The 17989-nt window shown below is 39.6% G+C and overlaps 1 protein-coding gene across 3 annotated transcripts in view; it reads right to left on the bottom strand.

Annotated features, from left to right (window-relative positions):
* Window positions 1-642: 642 nt before the first annotated feature.
* The window catches only part of LOC134754254 (ATP-binding cassette sub-family F member 2), a 31646-nt gene continuing 14299 nt past the window's right edge, over window positions 643-17989 (bottom strand). For all 3 annotated transcript variants that reach the window (XM_063690456.1, XM_063690459.1, XM_063690458.1), the window contains 9 exons: window positions 15659-15847; window positions 14918-15061; window positions 12795-12918; window positions 10326-10524; window positions 8442-8621; window positions 7427-7567; window positions 6115-6306; window positions 3802-4005; window positions 643-2347 (listed from right to left, as the gene is read on the bottom strand). In XM_063690456.1, the coding sequence (XP_063546526.1) occupies window positions 2213-2347; window positions 3802-4005; window positions 6115-6306; window positions 7427-7567; window positions 8442-8621; window positions 10326-10524; window positions 12795-12918; window positions 14918-15061; window positions 15659-15847 (1508 nt within the window). In that variant the 3' untranslated portion in view covers window positions 643-2212. The remainder of the gene's footprint in view (window positions 2348-3801; window positions 4006-6114; window positions 6307-7426; window positions 7568-8441; window positions 8622-10325; window positions 10525-12794; window positions 12919-14917; window positions 15062-15658; window positions 15848-17989) is intronic.

Below are 17989 nucleotides of genomic sequence, written 5' to 3'. Positions count from 1 at the left end.
CACACGACTGAGCGCGCTGGTGTAACTAAATGCGATTTTGACCAATGTATCGGCACCATTCGTAGTGCAATAGAGTAACTTATACTAGAGCGGTACTGTCATAGTAAATTTTGTAACCACAGTAAATTCACTGCCATCTATCGACACACTTTAAAACTAAAAATGAAGATTTATAAAAATACGATAAAATGTATTTAATTATGGATAAATAATTTTTTTTATTTGCATTAATTATTTTATGATTTTGACCCATGTTCTTTCACAGATACGCGTTAAAATTGTTAAATAACAAACGAAACCGTCAACGCCATCTATACGACAGTAAGCCAAAGCTAGTAGCGCCCTCTGAGCGAGAATCAAATTTTCGTGATTTTCGAGGCACGTTTTTTCCTTAGACTGTATCCATCTATTACGGAGTTATATCTATCTTTGGTAGTGCTCGTAAGGCCAGTCTTTACGAAGTAATATATATGTCTATGAACTCTACATAATTTTGAATTAAATAGGTAACCCTATAATATTAACTATCAGGGTATAGGACTATTACGTCTAAAATTAACGTATAACTTAGATACCGTACGTTAAAACTTGAAATACGACTATGTTAATTTTGGGAGATAGAATAAATTAAAGTGTAAAATGCAGTGACAACTTTATTTATCATACATATTGAATAATTTCACAATGTCAGTATAACGTGCACGTATCGAGGAAGAGACTATCGGCCTCAGTCCTATACCCCACCGTCATCCATGTGTATATGCTGATTAAGGTCTCTTTGTGACATTTTCTCTCAAAACGTACCACTGTCGTGCATTGCCTATTAACAACAGGCAGTGGTACCTTTTGGACAAGGACACATTTAGATCATGGCTAACGGAAAGTAAAATTGAAACTAACTGTTTCTAACACTAAGTCTCACTAATAGCCCAGCAGCACCAATGTAATTATTTCAAAACGTGACTTATGCAAAAAGTACCACTATTTGTCAATAATTAATTTCTAATATCCTTTGCCATGATCGAAACACGGCAGTACAGTAAAAGCATGGACTCATGATCTAATTTATTAATTTAAATCTACTTGTCTAGTTCAATTATGATTTCTACTGATAAAAACACTTGTAACCTTTAGTTTAAGGTTTTTGGCGTTATTCATAAACGCGTTACTGGCCTGAATTAGCTACGAATCGTTTGTCTTTATTTGTCATTTTGACTTATGTATTTGTAAGAAATGGATAAAACATAATTTAACTAAATCAGGCCCGTACAGTTTTATGAATAAGGGAATTTATATACAGAATGAAATATTATGCTACAATTTACCAAAAATAATATTTTGGAAGTGGGGAAACGACAAGACCCGAAAACACAATATTTTGTTTCTATAAAGAAATATCCGGGCAAGCAAAATGTATTAGCTTTAGTACCTCCGGCCTTCGGCCTGTACCCATAACCACCTACGTGCGGTCTCAGACCTTTGCAAATTTAGAATTTTTAACAAATCTACGTAAACTTTCCCCTAAACCTCAGTGTAGAGTGTAAACCTGCCATCGCCACACTTAACCTGGCAACGTCTAAAATACTGGACATAGCATTCGACCCTGTTTTTAACCAACTAAAATCATTTCTACGTAAAGACGCTAAGCACGGCTATTCCTATCTCTATTGCACGCGCATTATTATATTGTTCTACTCGCACAGTCACACTGACCGTCGATGAGGGATAGCAATATATTTACGCGCGTGCGATAGAGATAGGGAATTCTTCTTGCTTAGCCTCCAAGCGCCGATTATTGAATCACAGCCTCCGTATTTGTGTCGATATAAGGTAAGACCACACGTAGGCTACTCATCCTTGGGTGGCTACAAAATAAGTGCATTCCCGTTGCCAGGGAGATTTTGGGATTATACTGAGCAACTTTTACTATGGGACCAACCCCGAAATCGCGAAAAAAAATTTTTACCCTCCCATAGAAAATGGACCAGCTAAAATGTATGAAACAGCTAAATTTTTTTTCGCGATTTCGGGGTTGGTCCCATAGTAAAAGTTGTTCAGTATAATCCCAAAACCTCCCTGGCAACGGGAATGCACTTATTATTTAGCCAGCGTGTATATATCCTGCTTAGGAGCAGGAACGACCTGGGCTACTGTGTACTTGGTTAATCGGGCGTTACGCGGTACGTACATAAGTGTAAGGCTAAGCATTGGACTATTTGCGTATCTTGGCCGCGTTGGCGGCGTTGTCCTTGAGGATCTTGGACTTGAGATGGTCTTTGTATTTGAGGATGCCGCCCGTCCACTTGGTGCAGGTTGTGTTCTCGCAGATCCAGATCTCTTCGGCAACCTGGAATTATTTGGGGGGTTAGTTGGGAAATTATTGTTTTTATAAAATATAATTTAAAGTACATCCTTTTAGGGCCACTTACACACGTACGAGGTTAACCGGTTAAACTCAGAGTTTAACCGGTCAACTGGTATCTCGATACCAGTACAACTTAACCCTGAGTTAAAGGTTAACTCCGAGTTAGTGGCTAACCCAGGGTGGTGCAAGTGGCCCTTATTGTTCCATAACCAAGTGAAATTAATAATAAATTTATATTACTTTTATATGACAAAACTTCCGTGAGACACAGTTTTAGGACATTTCTGGGTCCGGAATGAATGAGTGAATGAAAATATATGTGTGTATTGTAACCCCCTTATTCATAAACGTCTACTAAAGTTGACAAGCCACTTATAAGCGTTTGTCCCTTTCCGACGTATTGGTATGACGGAAAGGGACAAACGATTATTAGCGGCGTCTCAACTTTAGTAGACGTTTATGAATAAGGCTGTAAAGGTTTGCAACCTTTACAGCCTTTTTGATCAGTGACTGGCAACAGACACGCATTTAAATTTAGAATCCGATCTCCCTGTCAAATGGAACGGGTGTGCGGATCGCCGATTACGAAAGAAGCAGCCATTTAGATTAGTCCTATCAAAGAGGATATAATTAGATACAGCGGTACTGTCATAGTAGATTTTGTAACCACAGTAAATTCACTGCCATCTATCGACACACTAAAAATGAAGATTTATAAAATACGATAAAATGTATTTAAATATGTATAAATGATTTTTTTATTTGCATTAATTATTTTTATGATTTTGACCCAAGTTCTTTTACTGATATGCGTTAAAATTGTTAAATAACAAACGAAACCGTCAACGCCATCTATACGACAGTAGACCAAAGCTAGTAGCGCCCTCTGGTCGAGAATCAAATTTTCTTGATTTTAGACGCACGTTTTTTCCTTAGACTGTATCCATCTATTACGGAATTATATCTATCTTTGGTCATATATATTTGTTACTTAGCTAACCTGTGAGAAAAGAAAATATATTGAAGATCAATCCTCTATGTTTAAATATCTACCACATCCTCCATGCTAGGCGTATCCTTACAGTATCACATTAACCAATAAAATGGTGGCTCTGAAAGTTTCGTGAATCGACCTGTGGCATAGAAATAGTATATACAAGTATTTATAGACGCGCCACCGAGCGACCGGGGGGGTAAGAGAAAGAATATTCATATAAAATTTGGGCAGCATAGGATTTTTTCTCTTTCACTCTCTCTTCTCCTTCTTTCTTTTATAAATTATGGTATTTCGCCATCGCTTCCTACCTATGATGCTACCCGGTCGGTGATAAGGACAAAGCATGGCACTATTATCTCTTTCCTCTTATAGGAATAGCAATAAGACTATCTTTCTCTATCAAAGAGTGTCTGGCCCTTGGTCTATAAGGAGCACTCACCTGGTTGATGAGCCGGAAGTCGTGGCTGACGAGCACCAGGCCGCCCTCGAAGTCGTTGACGGCGTCGGCGAGCGCGTCGATGGTCTCCATGTCCAAGTGATTGGTGGGCTCGTCCATGAGCAGCAGGTGCGGGGTCTGCCACGCGAGCCACGCGAATACCACTCGGCACCGCTGCCCGTCGGACAGCTGACGCATCGGGCACACCTGTACACGACCGGAATTTGTTAAGGAAATACGAGTAAGACTTCAAATCAACTATGCTAAACGCAACAAGTTGGAGGCGGGTCGTAAGAAGTAGTACATTAAATAAGATAAGATAAAGATAAAATTTATTTCATTGAAAAATATCCAAAAATACAAACAATCGTAATACGCTTAAATAGTTACTTAAATACTATAAATGTACAATCATGGTTTATAAAAGTAAACATAAAATTTAAGATCTTGTAAGCAAAAATTGTAACTGGCTCTAACATATTTTACATCATCTAAACTAAGTAACTTAATACTTAGTTTAGGCATTGATGTAAAATACTTGTTGTTCTAAAGGGTGTGCAGAAAATGATACGTGTCTGCACTAGAGCATTTTACATTCGAAGTACGATTTTTTTAATTTTTTAACGATAAGCAATTGAAATTTGGAAATGGATTTGATACAATTTCCATTCTGATATCTAACTCCTCATTCCATATATAACGATAATTTTGCCTAAATTGTTAATTGAAAGCACCCTCAAGAAATACTATAAAAATATATACTTAGTCATGTTTAAAAAAAAACACATGCATTTTACTTTCCTCGTATTCGAAATGAAAAGTAGTGTTTAACTCGAGTGAAAGGCATCATTTCAGCCTTGGACTATTGGCGCTCTCACTGCGTTCGAGCGCCAAACTACCTCGGCAGAGGTGTGCCTTTCATCCCTTGGTCAACAATCTAATTCATAGTTGGAGCTATCTAACAGCAGCACTAGTTTTTACCAAAGATACATTGATTGAGTTTAAAGTCATTTCGATACATTTTTTATGGAATAGCAAACGAGCAGACGAGCCGCCTAATGAAAAGCGGTCATCGTCGCCTATGGACATAAGCAACATCACAGGGGCCACTTAAGCGTTGCCGACCCTTGAGAACCCTAAATACCCGCATCGTGAAGAATCCCATGTCGTAGCGCAAAGGAAATACCTCAGGAGGCAACTCATTCCACATTCTGCACGTTCTGGGAAGAAACGAGCGAGATGCCCGATTATTCTTCGTGTGCCATGTGTCTAAGAAGTGAGGATGAGCTTTTCTCCTTTGGCGGGAGGTGCGGTGATAAAAACGAGACGATACATTGCGGTATTTGGTCGATTGACTTAAGAATTCATTGTACTCTGTAGTTAGCAATGTGTCGAAAGTCTGAATGGGGCTTAAGACACTTTCGTGCTGCTCGCGCACGTCGGGGAGCTCCTTCATCATGTCATTGTAGTCGAGCGGCGACAGGTCCAGGTCCAGGTGGTAGCGGCCGACGCTAAAGGCCATAAAGCACTAGCGGTTAACCGCGGGAACGGCTAAACGCGCGGCTAGCCGCTTTTCCAGTTTAATATGCAACCGCTTGTGATCTACGCACTGGCGATTCAGTGTGCGGCGAGCCTCCGATGAGTTTGTAGCCGACGCGTCCGTCCAGTACAATATTATTTGCGCCTACTACAAACACCGCTGTGGGTGGGTGGATTCCCCGGCCTGCAGTTGCGGTGCGGAAGCACCGACCATCCAGCACATCATTCATGACTGTCCTATAACGCGTTATGTCGCCGGCCCTCCCGAAGACCTGATCACCCTGAGCGACAAAGCCATAAAGTGGCTGACTGGTCTATGTGTAGATCTTTAATTACTTAACAACACTTACACTGTTTCTATTTCACAATTATTATCATGCCATACGATTAAATAAAATATTATTTAGCATGTAGATATAGAATAGCGGTCCAGCCGCTTAACGCGGTTGTCATAGCGGCACAGGGCGGACACGCTATACATCAAAAATCAATTGCGTTTCTATGTGTGAACGGCACGTCTGTACACGCGGCATGCGTCATGGTGTGAGTAAGTTGCTTAAAAATAGTACTGAGCGGCCAGCAAACGGCCGTCAATCTGCTGTCGCGAGGGGAGGTAATTCGAGTCGGGGCGGGGCGGTGCGTGGCCGTTCTGTATGATAATACTATTACTTATTCTGTGATAGCGGTCAGCCGCTATGACAACCGCGTCAGGCGGTTGGCCGCTCAAACGAACCAACGTTCAACCGCTAGTGCGTACATAACCTAAGCCGGTATTACCTGCTGGCGGCCAGTGAGGCCATATCTCCCGATGATCTTTCTCATCTCCTCTCGCTCGCGCACGTCGGGGAACTCCTTCATCATGTAATCGAGCGGCGACAGGTCCAGGTCCAGCAGCTCGTGCAGGTGCTGGTGGTAGCGGCCGATACGCAGGTGGGAGTTCTTGCGGATCATGCCCGTTGATGGTACCAGCTGGAATACCGTACTCATTTAGTTTTAGCTAAAATGTCGTAAAACTTTAACAATTAGGCAAGGGGCGAATCGCCTTGACTGGAAATGAGAGGTTGAGATGCGGATGATTTACGAAATACCATACTTTGTGTAACTCATTAGATTTTCTTTTAGGATAGAGAGTAAAATTGCTATTAAATTGTACGGGATAGCTCATCTATCCACCAAATTTTACCGAAAACTGACGAAACACAATAGAGAGTCACTAGCACAATCACAGGGCCTACCGCGAAACACGAAAATCGAAAGTTCGGTTTCTGCTTCTCTATCACTCTCGCATATTCGATCGATGAAGAGGCGTTTCGCGGTAGGCCACCTGTAAACAAACCGCCTTGATGCATCAATGTCATAGTGAAAACATGTCAAAAAACTGTTTAAGGTTATGTATAAGATACTCTGTAGTCTGTGCACTAGTGCTGCACTTACGGCAGAACATTACAGTAATATTCCCTATTCGAAAAACTGAATACAAATCGGCCCATTTTTCCCACTAAAATATGTTCCGCTACGAGGTCCCTTTGTTTGACATAATTATTGAAAGTCATAATGTAATGATTGTCATATTATCATTAGTCATAATTCTGAAACCGTTAACTTTTCAGAATTCTCCTCGGGTTATCCTATAGATAGGTTAGGTTAGGTTTGTTTTATGGCAATCCTGAAGAGTTACGCGTTTCTGAGAGAAACCAAATTATGACTAATGATAATATGACAATTATGACTTTCAGTATAAAATAAATAAATAAAATAAAAATAAAAAAGCCATTTATTTCTTAATATCGTTACAATATTATAAGATTTTTTTTAGAATTATCGAATTAATAGTGCATGCATAACTTATACTTTATATTATAAATTCTAAATAATTTACTGTATGTCTACTAAATAATTATTCTTTACATTTTTTCATTATGTTGATTATAATATAATTTATAATTCAATTATTTTAATAAAATTAAATTTTTCAATTTGGTATATAAACTATGTCTTGGATATTAAAGACCTCTCTCGAGTATAGGCCTCCTCCAACTCCTTCCATTTATCTCTAATTGGATTGTCTGTTTCGCTACTCGTTACTCACATCTCCATAGAGCAGCTTCAGCAGCGTGGATTTGCCCGCGCCGTTGGGGCCCACCAGCGCTAGCCGCGTGTCCAGATCTATGCCGAACTCGAGGTTCTTGTAGATCCACGGCGTGTTCTCGTTGTAGCGGAACGACACGTTCTGTAATAAAATACTCGTTATTAAAACAATCAGAGGATATTTTTAGGGTTCCGTACATAAAGGGTAAAAACGGGACCCTATTACTAAGACTCCGCTGTCCGTCTATCTGTCACAAGGCTGTATCTCATGAACCGTGATAGCTAGACAGTTGAAATTTTCACAGATGATGTATTACTGTTGCCGCTATAAAAACAAATACTAAAAAGTACGGAACCCTCGGTGAGCGAGTCCGACTCGCACTTGGTCGGTTTTTTTTATATTAAGAAACAAACAGTATTAAAATAAACATACGAGCAGCTTAGATAATAAGCTACAAATTGATTTCTTTATAGACCTATAGTTTCCTACGACGTGTGTCCTATTGACGTGTGTCCTATTGTGCGTGTGTCACTACTGAGCGTTACTTCCGTCAGAAAAAAATCAGTTACCCTCTAGTCGCGCATATAGAAGTTTTACTTTAAAAAAATGCTCCGACCGCGCTGCGAGACAGTAACATTGATTTAAATTTCTTAAATCTATAGAGGCTCAATTGATATTTCCTCTTAAGGGTCTCCGGCAAGCTTCCACTCTCATTTTAAAACAACTAGCTAGATTGCTCTGAAACTTTCTACTTACTATTGTAAGGATCCTATTGGATAAGGTATATCAATGTCTGTAATTAGTTTATGTAGCTTCAGATACCATAGTTAAAAAAATACAGCGAATTTAAGTTTTTCATACAAAACTTGTTTTTGCTCTATTTTGTTAGTTTTGTAAACTGGAGCCATATAAACTAATTACCTCATGTCATTGTATGTGCAAAGTTTCATTACAATCCAACACGTGGTTTTAAAATGAGAACGGAACTCCGGACTCTTAAGGTGACACGACCCACCTGGACCATGATGACGGGCGGCGGCACCTTGCCGCACGAGGGGAAGTAGAAGTTGAGTGTCTTGTCATCGATGACCTTCTCTGTGAGCCCCTGGGCGACCATCTTGGCCAGCGTCTTCTCTTTGGACTGCGCCTGGCGCGCGAGCTTGGCCGAACCGTGACCGAAGCGGGCTATGTAGTTCTGTGGACATTTAAAAGTTTCAAATCTCCCTAATTAAAAGCCTAGTATTCGAATTTAAATTGTCGCGAAACCTTGGCTCTCCTGAGTTAAACCGTATAATTCGTAACGGTGCGTGTAACGAAACGTTATGCTACCAACTTTTTTATTATTTCTGGCACGTACAAATTCTAAATTCCCTATTCAGATTCAAATATTTCTTGGAATCCCTTTCGCTGGTTTTAATTTTCAGTTCGATCCATAACTCCGATCATTGATTTCCAACTTACCATATTAGTACTTTTAAGCTGAGGTAACGCCTTACTGTTGTGTTTGTTATATAAATATCTAAAGTTTAGTGCAGTTATGTGTGTGAACATCGATAGCTGCATTAGCTTAACTGCTTCAATACCTGCATCCTAAGGCACATATTGTGAGCTACGAGTGTTTTATAACTGTTACAGTGCCTGTACTGTATTGTTACTGGTGCCTTTTTATTTCAATAAACAAATACCTATCGTCGTCCTGGATCCCGCATTATCACTTACCCTGTTCCCTGTTCAGTGAGGTGTCATCTATCTACCCCCTCACATAATAAGCTTAATCCTAATATTTTCATAAATAAGTTCAATTTTCGACAATAATTATGCTAAAGAGGCAAAGCGGCTTAAATTTATTACATAGTATACGTATTTTATTCGACAGAGATGCGTTTTTCTTTCCACTGGCGAAAACATTTTGCAATTGTCCAATGATAAGGTACATCGTCCAGCGGGCTGAGCACGGTAGCATTTTTATCGCCTGTCACGTTCTAACAAGTATGTAAGTGCGAAAGTGACAGGCATAGTGACAGGTGATAAAAATGCAACCACGCTGACCCGCAGATCTGGCCAGACCGCCACGGGAACCTCACGTTACGCACCTGTTTGTGAAAAGCTCGCTAACTGCTCGCGTACATAACGCAACACGCACACATGCAGTGCGGGGCCCTATATCAAAAAACTTACAATTACAATAAAATTTACAATTACAATAAGATTATAGTTTCAACAAGTTGGTGTACCAGAAAATATAATAAGCGACAAATTCGTATTATTTAGGCGCTGGTGGCCTAGCGGTAATAGCGTGCGACTTGCAATACGGAGGTCGCGGGTTCAAAGCCCAGCTCGTACCAATGAGTTTTTCGGAACTTATGTACGAAATATCATTTGATATTTACCAGTCGCTTTTCGGTGAAGGAAAGCATCGTGAGGAAACCGGACGGTTTACTGATGTTTCGGCGAAAATTACTTGACAAACTTTCAGTTCCCAAACTATTTATTTTTAGTTGGGCGAAATTTCATTTCGCAAATTTACATAATCCAACCTAACCTGACCTAACCTAGTACGTCATTTTCATTTCGCAAGTATGGGGTTGGGGAATGAAATGGTTGCGAAGTAAGGTTATGCCAACGATTGGTTTGCCAAATGAAACTTTGGCGAAAAGTTGGTTGCCAAGTGAAATTTGGCGAAATAAATTTCGCCAAACAGGAAGTACACCCTACATTTGACATAAGCACCAGATTTTGTGTTGTTGTGTAGATTGTAAACTTGTAGATCTGATATGAAACCTAACTTGTACACTTGTAAAGTTTTTTGTGATAGGGCCCGGAATCGAAACCGGTTCCAGAATGTCATGTGTTCCGGTCACGTTTGCAACGAGTCCCGCAAGTGCGAGAGGGACAGTACCTTCATGTTCGCGATCTGGTCCTGCTCCCAATTGTACTGCTTCATCTGATTCTCGAGCAGCTCCATTCTCGTCCGCACGAAGGCCTCGTAGTTGCCCGTGTAGTATTTGAGCCGTCGTTTGTTCATGTGCACTATGTTGGTGCAGACTCCGTTCAAGAAGTCCTGGGAATGTGAGATGAGCACCAGGATGCGTTTGTAGCTAAAAAGTTTAAAATAATGTTAGTTATAAAACATATGAGCCAAAAAACCATGAGAAAATCGTTTAGAATTTTTGCAGTTTACTAATCAAGATGCAATTGTACTTTTAAAAGTCAGCGCCGCGAACAAACCACTGAGTTGCATTGTTTTTCAAAAAAATATATATATATATTTTAAAAATGTGTTTATATATGATGTGTATATGATTTTATACTGCACATTGCATTGCATTTCATACTGTATCATACCATGTTCAAACTAATATATGTGTCGTTTTCAAGCAAAAAGGTTGGTACCCTTGTCGCTTGCCATAAGAACGCTTGACAGGTTTTTCGTATAAAGAACAGCAAGAATACAAGAATTTTTCATTCTCATGGTAAGCGACAATGTGGTACCTTTTCGATTGAAAACGTCACATTTGTTCATCTGTAGACGCAACTGAAATAAGTAATCGTGCTACTACCATAGTATTTTTCAAAACAGCTGGGGTACGGTGACAGATGTTATCCCAATACAATTTTGTGAGGTTTTGCGTTTTATGGTTATATGAAAGCGTTTTTTTTTTCTATTGAAACTATAACAAAAATTATAACATTATAAGTACCTTAATCTAATGTTCGCCAAACTGTGAGACAGTTTGTTGGCGACATGTGTAGTGACCTGAAGGTCTAGCCCATGGAGACTATATAAAGGAGCCAAATCTCTATGTATGAAAAGTGTCCATCAAAAAACAGTAATTAGGCGGCGCCACCATACACCGAAATACTACCAAAAATAACCTACGTAATTTGGTCGGGTTATTTGTTGCCTTATATGGTTCATGTTATACTTATGTCCCAGAGCCTAACTAGCGCCACCGGAGAGATTAGGAACTATTATTTAAAGCTGAAAGCGGTCACTTTTGCAACAATTCTGCCATAAGAGTGGCATCCTTTCTATACCATCCATAGTCTAGCCTAGATGACAACCGTGAATAGAAAACGGCCAATCGAAATTTAAATAATGTTTGGAAACAGTCACGTGACTTATCTATCGCAGAATCTGTCATCCCGATACCACAGGGCGGACACGCTATACATCAAAAATCACTTGCATCTCTGTGTGTGAACGACACGTCTGTACACGCGGCATGCGTCATAGTGTGTGTAAGTTGCTTAAAAATAGTACTGAGCGGCCGGCAAACGGCCGTCAATCTGCTGTCGCGGGGCGAGTGGCCGTTCTGTATGATAATATCATTTATTCTGTGCCGATACATAATTTTAGGGTTCCGTACCCAAAGGGTAAAAACGGGACCCTATTACTAAGACTCCGCTGTCCGTCTGTCTGTCACCAGGCTGCATCTCATGAACCGTGATAACTAGACAGTTGAAATTTTCACAGATAATGTATTTCTGTTGTCGCTTTAACAACAAATACTAAAAACAGAATAATATAAATATTTAAATGGGGCTCCCATACAACAAACGTGATTTTTTTGCTGTTTTTTTCCGTAATGGTACGGAACCCTTCGTGCGCGAGTCCGACTCGCACTTGGCCGGATTTTTTTTCGTTTGGCGTTTGTCGATGAACGATTCGTCGTCTTGACCAGGCTCCCTGGTGACTGCGAGTTGTCTTAAACGCTCCATTTGGCTCCATCTTGCAGTCAAGGTGATTTGTGACGAAGGCCACTCATAATTTTAAAACTAACACGGATAACTTACGTCTATTTATGGCCTGACGTTTCGTTACCAGGACCGTCACAGGCAGACTGGCGAGGAATTGTATCAACATCATGCTGCGCGAGTTTTGCGAACTACCCGCACTTGATCTTGATTATTAACTTGTACGCTACGCTACGCTTGTATTAAATTATGAGTGAAAATCGTGTTAGTTTAAATCAAAGATAGATATAACTCCGTAATAGATGGATACAGTCTAAGGAAAAAACGTGCCTCAAAAATCACGAAAATTTGATTCTCGATCAGATGGCGCCACTAGTTTTGGCCTACTCTCGTATAGAGGGCGTTGACTGTTTCGTTTGTTATTTATAATTTTAACGCATACCAGTGAAAGAACGTGGGTCAAAATCATATAAAAATAATTAATGCAAATAAAAAAATCATTTATCCATATTTAAATACATTTTAACGTATTTTTATAAATCTTCATTTTTAGTTTTAAAGTAAGTCGATAGATGGCAGTAAATTTACAGTGGTTACAAAATTTACTATTACAGTACCGCTCTATCTTATTATATCCTCATTGGTTTAAATCAATATGAAGGCCACTTACTTTTTGAGTTCCTCCTCAAGCCACACGCACGCGTCCAGGTCCAGGTGGTTGGTGGGCTCGTCCAGCAGTAGCAAGTGTGGCTTCACGTACAACGCACGTGCTAACGCTATACGCATACGCCACCCTGTATACGAAATTATACTGCTGATGATCCCTATGACATATCCTTATATGTGCCATTCTTAAACAAAAGGGTACTTATCGTCGGTTGTCAATAAGGCACTATTTCCATTTATTTATTTTTATACCACGTCGGTGGCAATCAAGCATACGGCCCGCCTGATGGTAAGCAGTTACCGTAGCCTATGGACGCCCGCAACACCGGAGATATTACATGCGCGTTGCCGACCCTAACACTCCTCTTCCTCGTTGAGCTCTGGCAACCTTACTTACCGGCAGGAACACAACACTATGAGCAGGGTTTAGAGTTATTTGGCTGCGGTTTTCTGTAAGCTGGAAGTACTTCCCTACGAAGTGTGCCCTACCACACAAAGCGAGATGTCATTCACAGTGCCCATACCTCTCTTTTTGACGTAGTTTAAGGACATATCCGGGTCCGGACGCAGTTTAAGGACATACCCGGGTCCATATAGCTTGAATATGAAATCAACCTTATTGACAAGCAACAATGTGGTACCTTTTAGTTGAAAACGTCACATATACAGTACCGGTCAATAATATATCACCTTTGTGATTTTTTGTATGAAAATCTATAGAGTAAGCAATATAGGTATTATAGGTTCGTTTGTAAATTGCATATTTTAAGTCATTTTATACAAATATATAAAGAAAACTGCAATGTAATACTGTAAATTACAATAGGAGGCTCAGCATATTACTAAAATAGCTGTAACAAAAAAATTAAGTTAACTATATAATTAAAAAAAAAACATCTATGAAAAACCATAACATGAGACCAATTTTTCTCATCGCTCGCACAAAGGATTATTATTAGACTAGCTAAAGTAGTGAGGTGGAAATCAATAACAATTATTAAAAAAAATGTTCTACCGTAAAAACATGGAGGTGATACATTATTGGCTAAGGTGTGCTGCATTCAGCCAAGTTGATATAAAAGTTTGGTTAGGTGCGGTAATATTATAAAGTGAGCAATGGAGTAAACTAGACACAAGCTTCATTAGTGTAATTATTACTTTCCATGTGTTTTATGTTACACTTAATTACATTGACACGATGTAGTCCTAGCGATGCATTTAATTTTATGTTCACGTGACAGTGCCGCCATCAAAAAGTTATGTACATCCCGTGACTGTCATCTGTCGCCGCGAGGAGTATAAACAGCATTACATCTATAGGTATATATTTCAACAACCCTACAGCCTAATAGTATGTGCGGATAGAGAAGTCATAGCCGCTTGTACAATGGGCTGAATTGTTTGACATGATGCCAATGGCCGCTTTCTATCACCGCACCGCTCGCCGTCGGCAGGGAGTTCATCCTCACACCCTAGCACCTAAATGGTCGCGTACTGTGTGGTAAGAAGTATTATTCTCCCGCGGACGTTTCCGCTGTGGAATCAGCTCCCTGACGAGGTTTTCCCGAGGGGCTACAGTATGGGGTTCTTCAAAAAAGGAGAGTACAGGTTTTTAAAGGGTCGGCAACGCGCATGTAATATCTCTGATGTTGCAGGCGTCCATAGGCTACTGTGACTGCTTAGGGTGGATTGTTTCCCATAAAGTTGTAAGTTATAATGTATTGTTTGTCCACATTTTCGTTAGTCATAATTTGGTTTATCTCAGAAACGCGTAACTTTTCAGGATTGCCCTAAAACAAACCTAACCTAACCTACCTATCTATAGGATAACCTTACGAAAATCCTGAAAAGTTAAAGGTTTCAGAATTATGATTAATGATAATTTGACAATCATTACATAATGACTTTCAATAATTATGTCAAACAAAGGGACCCCGACTGCTTAACATCAGGCGGGCCGTATGCTTGTTTGCCACCGACGTGATATAAAAAAAATGAATGTATTGGTTCCCTAATATTCCACGACTCTCTTGCCACACAGCACTTTCCGTGCATTTCGACGAGGTTCACGATAGGCGGGGCGTTGAAAGGGTTAACTACGTGAATATAGTGGTATTAAAGTGTTACCTCCGGAGAAGTCTTTGGTGGCCTTATCCTGCATCTCCTTGGTGAAGCCGAGACCGTTCAGGATGTTGGCCGCGCGCGCCTGCGCCGTGTCCGCGCTCAGCTCGTCCAGGCGCTCGTACACGTCCATCAGCTGGTCTTGAGACTCTGCACAACAACATATCAATCGGAGTTTTGAATGATTCACGGTTAGTATCACAGGTTTCACTAGACTTATATTGACCAGGATATAGATCGTGATTACCTTTAGTATTGTCAAAACAAACGGGTCTATATCCCGGTCAATATAAGTCTAGTGAACATATCAATCGGTTATACATATTCAAAGTTTAGTCGCGAGAATTGCGTGAACTTTGCGTGTACGCAGCGCATTCAAAACGTTGAATGCGCAGTGCCGAGCGCATATACAAAAATGTTACATACAATATATTTCAATGCTCAGCGGTCAAGTCCTGATTAACCAATAAGCAAAGTGAACAGTTGCTTATCGAATCCGATGGATGAGGAGGTGGATAGAGGGTACCTTTGTGTAAGCCTTACGCCAATGCTTTGGTTCGGTTTGCTAGAAACCGTCTGTCAGTGTTGTGGTTGGTGTAACTGACTCTTGTCTAGTCAAAAAGTCCTAATTCTACGGTGATCGCTTGAGCGAATATCGCTTTTGAAGTCTACATACACAGACACACCACGAACCTACGCACGGTCGCACTCACACACGTACGCTTGCTCGTTCGCTCTCTCACTCACCATCGTCCTCGCAGTGCGCCAGCTCCTCAGCCAGCTTTTCCAGTTTGACCCGCTCCTCGTCGACCTCCATTACGCACTGCAGGGCGCTCTTGTCGGACGCCGGCATCTCCCGCGTGAGATGGAATATGTCGATGTGATCCGGTATAGGGACCTCGCGGCGGCCGAGAGCGGAGAGGAGAGACGATTTGCCTTGAAACGATGAAAATTTAGTTACGATTAAAAATTAGCAGTGTATGTTGAACCAAAATATGGTTGTGCCTACCCGTTACATAAACCGAGTACACCCAAACCGAGTACATAAAAAAATGTTAGTCAAAAGAACGAGTTACTTTGAAAGTGTGACATGAAATGCCGTAATACATCCACCCACCCATAGTTTTGGGCTAGGTTCTGGGAGAGGAGAGAGTTCTAGGAGATCTGTGTAAGATATCCCCTAATACATATTTATTTATATAATAATATTCTAGTTCTAGGCTTAAAACATATCGTCAGATCCTTGAGGTTGAAAATAAATTAATCAGTACATATTAGTGTCTGTTCAATCTGTCCACTGTAAGTCCGCTTCAATTTGATATCCACCCTACATCCTTTAAGTAGTAAATTCTAAGATTATGAGGGGTTTACGGATTTTCCAGGCTATTTTACGTGAAATAGTAACAAACATATACGTTCAAATATTAATAAGATAAATTCGCTCAGCACAAAATAAAACCTTGATTACATATGCAGTTTCTTATTAACTTTAATTAACAGAGCTAGTTTAGCTAAACAATATAGCTAAATTACCTAATATTTATTAATATGGTTGAATTAAGTTTTAATTAACAGAGGATGATTATTTACGATCGCATGTATAACCAGGCCGCGTAGCCAACATGCCAATCGCTTACACTCCGTAGCGATCGATACGCAACTGTCACTGTCGCACTAATAGTTATGGAAGAGTGTTAGAGAGAGAAAAAGCGTTTCGTTGTCGAAGCGATAGCGATTGTCACCTTGGCTAGGCCGGCAGTGTAGATAGTGGGTTAGTTGGGTCGAAAAGGGAAGTTACCCGTCTGAAAATCAGCGCTGGGTATATACGTATATCTAGCAAAAATCTGAGACTGGTATCCATTGCCTAACCACAAAATCACATACTTTTAAGATGTACTTTACTGTTAGTTTATTTATTTCTTTTGCATGTTCTGTGTAAATTTTTTGTGCAATGAAGTGTATTTTTTTTTCTTCTTGTGCATTTTTTTTGTAGTTGTGGCAATAAACATTTTTTATACCAAAAAAAAACTGCTTTTAATGTACAGTCAGCAGATGATGAAAGTCAGTGTCAATTTGTAAAACTTTAACAAAAAGCCTCTTTACGTAAAACAAGCGACAAATACATTTGAACACGATCGTAGAAATAAGTATATATCTATTAATTTATTTGTAAAACTATTATTTAAAGTTTGGCCTACACTTTTGGCACCTTAATCTCCAGAGTTATATGGACGCCACTGGCATGAGTGGCAATACAAGTCGAAGAAGTAATAGGGTATTTGACTACCAGTCAAATCAGTTTCTGTTTTCGAACTTATATGAAACACTAGCATGTGACGTCACAATCAGATTACCTACTATTTTATACTTTTATACGGGTTTTAAAATAGAAATTGTGTCTAAAAATAAATGCTATCTACGTTTCTCTTTTAATCTTCTGGTGCTTTATTTTATGCATGGTGTTAAATAAATAAATATTATAGGGACATTCTTACACAAATTGACTAAGTCCCATGGTAAGCTCAAGAAGGCTTGTGTTGTGGGTACTCAGACAACAATTTATATAATACTTATACAAATACTTAAATACATAGAAAACATCCATGACATAGGAACAAATATCTGTGTGTGGAAATAATTTATTTTAAATACAGTCAAATACCCTTAAATTCGACCGTCGATTGAAATTCGCCAGCCAGCCGTGTGGCTAAACTGGTCACACGGCTGGCTTCCAATGTTTGTATATTTTATGACGCCCTAGCCTCGTTACTGATAGGTACGTTAATTAATAATAAGTCTTGTACTAGTGCGTGATACTAGCAAGTTAGCAATAAAACTACAATTGCTTTATAGTGAAACAAGGACGTTTTCGGTACAGACATCTGCGAAATGACAATATACTGTTACTTATAAATTCTTTATTAGTAGTCGTGATTTGGTATTTTAGATATAACTAGTAATTCATATTTAAATAAATATAGAGGTATCTCTACGAATAGTTACTTTAGTGAAATTTACTCTTGTTTATTGAAATTGATTATTATTATACCATTTTTATTTACCTTCTTTACATACTGC

The sequence above is a fragment of the Cydia strobilella genome, chromosome Z (assembly GCF_947568885.1).
Source record: "Cydia strobilella chromosome Z, ilCydStro3.1, whole genome shotgun sequence".
Taxonomy (NCBI): Eukaryota; Metazoa; Arthropoda; class Insecta; order Lepidoptera; family Tortricidae; genus Cydia; species Cydia strobilella.
The sequence above is the reverse complement of the archived record's forward strand: the minus strand, read 5'-3'. Positions and strand labels throughout refer to the sequence as shown.